Source organism: Sesamum indicum, unplaced genomic scaffold, assembly GCF_000512975.1.
Source record: "Sesamum indicum cultivar Zhongzhi No. 13 unplaced genomic scaffold, S_indicum_v1.0 scaffold00177, whole genome shotgun sequence".
Classification (NCBI taxonomy): domain Eukaryota; kingdom Viridiplantae; phylum Streptophyta; class Magnoliopsida; order Lamiales; family Pedaliaceae; genus Sesamum; species Sesamum indicum.
In genome coordinates this window covers 236,835-244,104 of record NW_011628077.1, presented here as the reverse complement: position 1 = coordinate 244,104, position 7,270 = coordinate 236,835, and the positions used below count along the sequence as shown (strand labels likewise).

At 38.2% G+C, this 7,270-nt stretch overlaps 1 protein-coding gene across 1 annotated transcript; it reads left to right on the top strand.

Moving 5' to 3' along the window:
- The first annotated feature begins 303 nt into the window (after positions 1–303).
- LOC105179612 (probable sucrose-phosphate synthase 2) lies at positions 304–6,449 on the top strand. The gene is made up of 12 exons (XM_011103256.2): positions 304–904; positions 1,873–2,105; positions 2,436–2,499; positions 2,582–3,271; positions 3,419–3,550; positions 3,637–3,768; positions 3,857–4,033; positions 4,110–4,163; positions 4,245–4,307; positions 4,441–5,376; positions 5,470–5,597; positions 5,813–6,449. The coding sequence occupies exons 1-12, from the start codon at positions 623–625 to the stop codon at positions 6,093–6,095; spliced, it is 3,174 nt and encodes a 1,057-aa protein (XP_011101558.1). The 5' UTR covers positions 304–622; the 3' UTR covers positions 6,096–6,449.
- Positions 6,450–7,270: the final 821 nt, after the last annotated feature.

Here is a 7,270-nt window from a genome sequence, read left to right as displayed (position 1 = left end):
TGTTGGATGTTAAGAGAGTGTGTATTTATAATTATAATTTTAAAATATATACTTTTAATTTTGTAAGAACAGAAAATATTTATGTTATTTCACTTTACTTTAGAGTGCATATAATTTTATTTTTTTAATTCTTTAAATTATATTTTTCATATACAAAGTTTAGATGAACAGGGGTGATACGTAGATGACCCATTAAACCCACTTAGATCTGAATGCCACGTGTCAATCAAGGGACCCACATCCAAGTGCCATGTGGTTCTCCCTCCTCACCCCCTCCCATACCAATCTCCCTCTCGCGCTCTCTCTCTCTCTCTTTCTTCTTCAACTTCTCATACTATGATACAACACATACCTCAAATTTCAGCAGACTTGTTTTCATAAATCAGCACTACGTATTCTTCAAAGGAAAAATAAAATTAAAAAAAAAAAAGAAGAAAATGGAAAAAGAAAAATATCCAAAACTTTCTTGCATGTGAATTCCGACCCTTTTGTTTAAAGACATTCACGTTCATTTGCATCGGCTTTTTCTTCTTGAAATTTATTTTGGAGAGAAATTTCTTTCTTGGTTTTTTGTTTCTTGAGGTGAGAGCGGTGGAAGAGAGAGAAAGAGAGAAGAACAGAAATGGCTGCGAATGAGTGGATAAATGGGTATTTGGAGGCGATATTGGATAGTGGGGCGTCAGCCATCGAAGAGAACAAGGCGGGGCCTGGTGTGAACGTGAGGGATAGAGGTCATTTCAATCCCACAAAGTACTTTGTGGAGGAAGTTGTTACAGGGGTTGATGAGAGTGATCTTCACAGGACATGGATCAAGGTCGTCGCTACCAGGAACTCCAGGGAGAGGAGTTCCAGGCTCGAGAACATGTGCTGGCGCATTTGGCATCTCGCCCGCAAGAAGAAGCAGGTCTCTCTCTCTATATATATATGTATGTATGCATATGTATATGTGCTTGTCCGTGTGTTCTCTGTTTTCAGCTGGTGATTCTCAATGGATTCTAAATTTGTGTGTGTGAGCCTTCTCTTTTCTGGTGATTCTTGAGTGGGATTCTTTATCGCAGTACGTAAGTGTATCTTCTCATTTTCCATTCCTTTTGGTTATTTTCAAAGAGTGTGCTTTCTTCAGGTGATTTTTCTTGTGGGGTTCTTGATAGGAATTCGTGTTTGATTCGCGGGTCAGTGGTGGGGAAGGAGGGAATTTTTTCTGCAAGATTTTTGTTGTTTCTTTCTGTTATATCTTTTCTTCAGTGCTTTTTGACTCCTGACTTTGTGTGAATCACAAACAACTGTGGAATATGTTGAATTGATGTAGAATTCTGTGTGGATTAGAGTTGCAAAAAGGTTATTTTGTCAACTACTGTTTGTTCTATTGCAACTTTTTGCTCTCTGAGAATTTTGTGATGATGAATGAATCTGTGGGTGTCAGATAAATTTAGTGTCTATTATCAGAACTGTAAGCTTTTTATGCTTCTCCACAGGGGAATTAACATAATTACTAATAGCCACTTAAGCAAATGACTCCCCAACACGAGGCTGAGATGATCTCACAAATTCTTTATTTTTTATTTATTTTTTATATTGTTTTATGTCAACACTTTTTTTATTATTTGGGCTCCATATATATCAGCGCTGTGAGTTTATGGTTTCATTACAAGTGGTGGATTTTAGTGGTAGTGTTTGATGACTATAGACTCGAACAATATGTGTGCAAGTTTATTGCTACCAACTGAACTATATCGTCCTATGAGCGGAAGATGAGCAATTACTGAAGGGTCGGCATTCTAAATTCTCTTTTGGCATGCATTCATTCTGTTTATTAACTGTTTCCAATTCCTTATCCATGTGCGTGTGGCTTTAATATGTGTATTCTGATAGTTGGAATGGGAGGATTTGCAACGGTTAGCGAACAGGAGGTGGGAACGAGAACAAGGTCGCAAGGATGTGACGGAGGATATGTCAGAAGATCTGTCGGAAGGGGAGAAAGGAGAAGTGTCAGCAGAGGCAGTTTCACTTGACAGCCCCAGGAAAAAGTTCCAGCGCAACAGCTCCAACTTGGAGGTGTGGTCGGACAGTAACACAGAGAAGAAGCTTTATATTATTCTAATTAGGTATAAGACAAATCAGCATAGGTTTCTAAATGCAGTTGATGTTTGCTTGAAGCATCATTGTACCATAAAAAAGATATTTCTGAAGAAGTCGATATACTTTGGAATTAATTATCAGGGTGAGGTATTCACTAGTTGCAACTATAAATTACTTTTTATAGACAGATGATTTTCAGTTCATAAAGTGGCATTGCTGTGACGTCCGTAGTCAATATCCATTTAATAAAGCTCATTTTTTCAGGATGAGGAATAATTGTCGTGTATTTTGACTATGTGTCATTAAGAGGTCATTGTGCCTATAGTTTCTGATAAAAACCATCTCATCTTGATCAGTTTACATGGTCTGGTCCGTGGTGAAAATATGGAGCTTGGTCGGGATTCTGACACTGGTGGTCAGGTAGTATACAATGTGCTCTACGGCATAACATTCCTTACCTCAAGTTGTGTTTGTTAACTTTCTTTCATTTAAAAAATGACAGATTAAATACGTTGTAGAGCTTGCTCGGGCACTTGCTAAGATGCCGGGAGTTTATAGAGTGGATCTGTTCACGAGGCAAGTTTCCTCACCTGAAGTAGATTGGAGTTATGGTGAGCCCACAGAGATGCTTAGCACAGGTGCTGATGATGCTGATCTAGGAGAAAGTAGCGGGGCTTATATTGTAAGAATACCGTTTGGTCCTCGGGATAAGTATCTTAGGAAGGAATTATTGTGGCCTTATATTCAGGAGTTTGTTGATGGAGCATTGGCGCACATTCTTAATATGTCGAAGGCTTTGGGGGAACAAATCGGCGGAGGACAGCCCGTCTGGCCGTATGTCATCCATGGGCATTATGCAGATGCAGGTGATAGTGCTGCTCTCCTATCGGGTGCTTTAAATGTTCCGATGGTTCTAACAGGGCACTCCTTGGGTAGAAACAAGCTAGAACAGCTTCTTAAGCAGGGACGCCAGTCGAAAGAGGATATTAATTCGACATACAGGATTATGAGAAGAATCGAAGCTGAAGAGCTCTCGTTAGATGCAGCGGAGCTGGTAATAACAAGCACTAAGCAGGAGATTGAAGAACAATGGGGACTATATGATGGGTTCGATGTAAAGCTGGAGAAAGTTTTGCGGGCTCGTGGAAGGCGCGGGGTCAATTGTCATGGACGTTTTATGCCTAGGATGGCAGTAAGCATGACCTCTCAGAACAGAAACTGACAATAAGCAAACTGTTATTAAAGTCTCTTTAACAAAGTCAATGCTTGCAAGCTAAAATTTTTTAAGTTCAAATCCGACCCTTTAACTCTCAAATTCGTTATCATAATTATTTGGCAGGTTATTCCTCCGGGGATGGACTTTAGCAATGTCGTAGTTCAAGAAGATAGTGCCGAAGGTGAAGGTGACCTTATGGCACTAACCAATTCCGAGGGGTCATCCCCTAAGGCAGTCCCTGCTATTTGGTCAGAAGTAAGCATCATATCTGCATAACTTACTGTTTACCATCAGAATGATACACATTATCTACGTTACAAGTTGTTAAGTTGTTTGGTTAGGTAATGCGGTTCTTGACAAATCCACACAAACCGATGATTCTGGCATTGTCACGACCTGATCCAAAAAAGAATATAACAACTCTGTTGAAAGCCTTTGGAGAATGCCGCCCATTAAGAGAGCTTGCTAATCTTGTATGTTAGCCAACATAAGCAACTACATGGACATTAACGGGCAAAAGTTTTTGAAGATTCATATATCTAAATTTATGATTTTATGCAGACTCTTATAATGGGGAACAGGGATGATATAGATGAGATGTCTGGAGGAAATGCTAGTGTTCTTATTACTGTATTAAAGCTAATCGACAAGTATGACCTCTATGGGCTAGTGGCTTTCCCTAAACATCACAAGCAAAGCGATGTTCCAGAAATATACCGCCTGGCTGGAAAGACAAAGGTTTATTTAATTCTTGGCCGAGAATTCTACGAATTTCCTCTGAAACCCTCTTGTAAATTGTTGTAAATATTTGCAGGGAGTCTTCATAAATCCAGCTTTCATTGAGCCCTTTGGACTTACGCTAATTGAGGTTTGTTTCAGTCGTACTGCTTTTACTTTGCTTCACCGTCAGATGGGGACAATCATTGAACTCTTGACTTTGTAATTATAGGCTGCTGCTCATGGACTCCCAATGGTGGCAACTAAGAATGGTGGGCCGGTGGATATTCATCGGGTAAATATGGCTCACAGATGATACTATTTATGTTATAATCAGCTTGATGTTAGAAAGATAAGTCGAAAATGATGGAAAAATTTACTTTTCCTTGGATCAGTTAATAATGCATCATATTTCTTATGTGATACAGGCACTGAATAACGGTCTGCTTGTGGATCCTCATGATCAGCAGTCAATTGCCGATGCACTTCTTAAGTTAGTCTCAGAAAAGAACTTGTGGAACGAGTGCAGAAGGAATGGCTTGAGAAACATTCATCTTTTTTCATGGCCGGAACACTGCCGAACATACTTGACCAGGGTTGCAGCCTGTCGGATGAGGCACCCGCAATGGAAAACCGACACGCCAGCAGACGAGCTGGCTGCAGATGAGTCCCTGAATGATTCACTTAAAGATGTATTAGATATGTCGTTGAGGCTATCCATTGACGGTGAGAGAACATCATTAAACGAAACGCTCGATGCGGCTGCTGCTGGTAATAACTCTGAAGTGCAAGACCAAGTTAAACGTGTTATGAGCAAAATGAAGAGATCGGAATCGGGGGCACGGGATTCTGATTCTGACAAGAAATTGACTGATACGCCGAGCAAGTACCCGATGTTGAGAAAGCGACGTAAACTGATTGTTATAGCACTTGATTGCTATGACGACAAAGGAGTTCCTGAAAAGAAGATGATTCAATTTATCCAAGAGATCTCCAAGGCAATTAGGTCAGATCAACAAATTGCAAGACATTCAGGATTTGCCTTATCAACCGCTATGCCGATGCCGGAACTGATTGAGTTCTTGAAGTCAGGGAATATTAAAGTAAATGACTTTGATGCATTAATTTGTAGCAGTGGTAGTGAATTATATTACCCTGGGGAAGACGGAAAGCTTTGCCCTGATCCGGACTATGCGTCACATATCGATTACCGGTGGGGTTTGGATGGTCTGAAAAAGACCATTTGGAAGCTAATGAATACACCAGAAGGCGGAAAATTCGGACAATCTTCAAATGCTATTGAAGAAGATGTAAAATCAAGCAACTCCCATTGCCTGTCGTACTTAATAAAGGATCTCAGTAAGGTTGGTAAAGCTCTATGAAACAGGAATTCTCATTGAACAAATATGACGCTTGTGGTTGGATCATATTTAAGTTTGATTACGTCTGACTTGCAGGCCAAAAGGGTGGATGATATGAGGCAAAAGCTTAGGATGAGGGGCCTTCGTTGCCATTTAATGTATTGCCGAAATTCTACAAGAATGCAAGTTATTCCTCTCCTTGCATCTCGCTCACAGGCTCTCAGGTAACACACAACTGCTGCAAATATTGATAGTCTTGCCCAACTTATAAGGCAAATTAGAACAAGAAGATTATTCTCGATTATGCATATTAGTTCGAAAATGTCCGTTTCTTCTTCATCCTGGCAAACCTCTGTAATTGGGTAGAAAAGGTTTACTTATTGCATTCATGAGCAGAGCAAAGTACAGTGATTGTTTTTTTCTGAATTCTGATTAACAGGTATCTTTTTGTTCGTTGGCGATTGAACGTGGCTAATATGTATGTAATTCTCGGAGAAACTGGTGATACGGATTATGAGGAAATGATTTCTGGCACGCACAAGACCCTCATCATGAAAGGCACTGTCATGAAGGGCTCGGAAGAGTTGCTCAGACCAACCGGTAGCTGTCTAAGAGACGACATAGTTCCGCGGGATAGCCCACTCGTCGCCTACACGAAAGAAGGGTCGAAAGCAGAAGACATAATTAACACAGTAAGGCATCTCTCCGCAGCAGGAGTGTGAGATACACCGCTTCCTCCTTGGTGCAAATACTATAGCAGTCCTTTTTTATTTTCTTTCCCGGCTGCGTATACGCTAAAGAAATAATTTTGTGATAGGCAGATTTTCAACATGGTTTTTTCGCAGATATATATAGCTACATAGAGGACTCTCTGACTATGGGTGACCTGTATTGTTGTTGATTGTCATTGAAATAAGTTTGCTCCATATTATACGTTCAGAGTTGTATGGAATGGAGAGAATTTGCTCCATAATCTCAGTTCTGATTGACATTCTCTAGAAGAAAAAAGCTCTGAGGATAGATGAAAATTTTATGTATGTATTGGTTTATGCAGATGTAGAGCTTGTGTGGGCGTACTTGGTTTGTGTTTTCATTTTCAGTTTTGAGTTTTTGAAAAGGTGATGACACTCAATATATTTATTTATATGTAACCTCATTGGATATGATACATTTATACTCTTTTCGAAAATTCATTGTTTACGCGTGAGTCCTTTCATTATGGTTGCATGAATAGTGCTGACTTTAGCACAAAAAAAAAAAAAAATTGAATTTACCTCTTATATAACATTTTCATGTACTAATTTTATATTTATAAGACGAAAATGTAATAATGTTAGTCCATATATACATATCACATTTATCCCTTTATTAATACATAAACATACATGAAAATGCTAAATGAAGGGTAAAGTGTAATTTTATATTTCCAGACATTTAATTTTTTTTTTTTTTGTCAACTTATCATCTCAAGTTTATAAAATTTTATACTTGCCATTTATAACTATTTTTTAATAAAATTTTTGGTAGAAAAAATAAGATACAGTGCACATGTGATATTAAGGGTTATGTGATGTGATATTTTTCACATATGCACAATATGTGATATTTTTTCAACAGAAAAATTAATAAGAAAATGATCATATATGATAAAGTACAAATTTAACAAAGTTGAGACGAAAAAAAAAAAATTGATGACAAATGTAAAAATGAATATAATAAGAATGGAAAAATATAATTTAGCCATTTTTTTATAACATGCAAATTCTATTCAGTCAAATCCAGGCATCATTAATGTCCCAATAATTTGTATAAACAAAATTGTATGTAGTAAAACTGATAATCATAACAACACAACTATTAACCATTCAAAAAGAAAATTATATTTAATCTTTTATGT

Bases quoted from the DNA above. Each gene is read 5' to 3' on its own strand.
- LOC105179612 (XM_011103256.2), top strand. From the start codon at position 623: ATGGCTGCGAATGAGTGGATAAATGGGTATTTGGAGGCGATATTGGAT. The intron at 3,272-3,418 runs GTAAGCATGACC...ATTATTTGGCAG, and splicing joins GTTTTATGCCTAGGATGGCA to GTTATTCCTCCGGGGATGGA. The intron at 4,034-4,109 runs GTTTATTTAATT...AAATATTTGCAG, and splicing joins GCCTGGCTGGAAAGACAAAG to GGAGTCTTCATAAATCCAGC.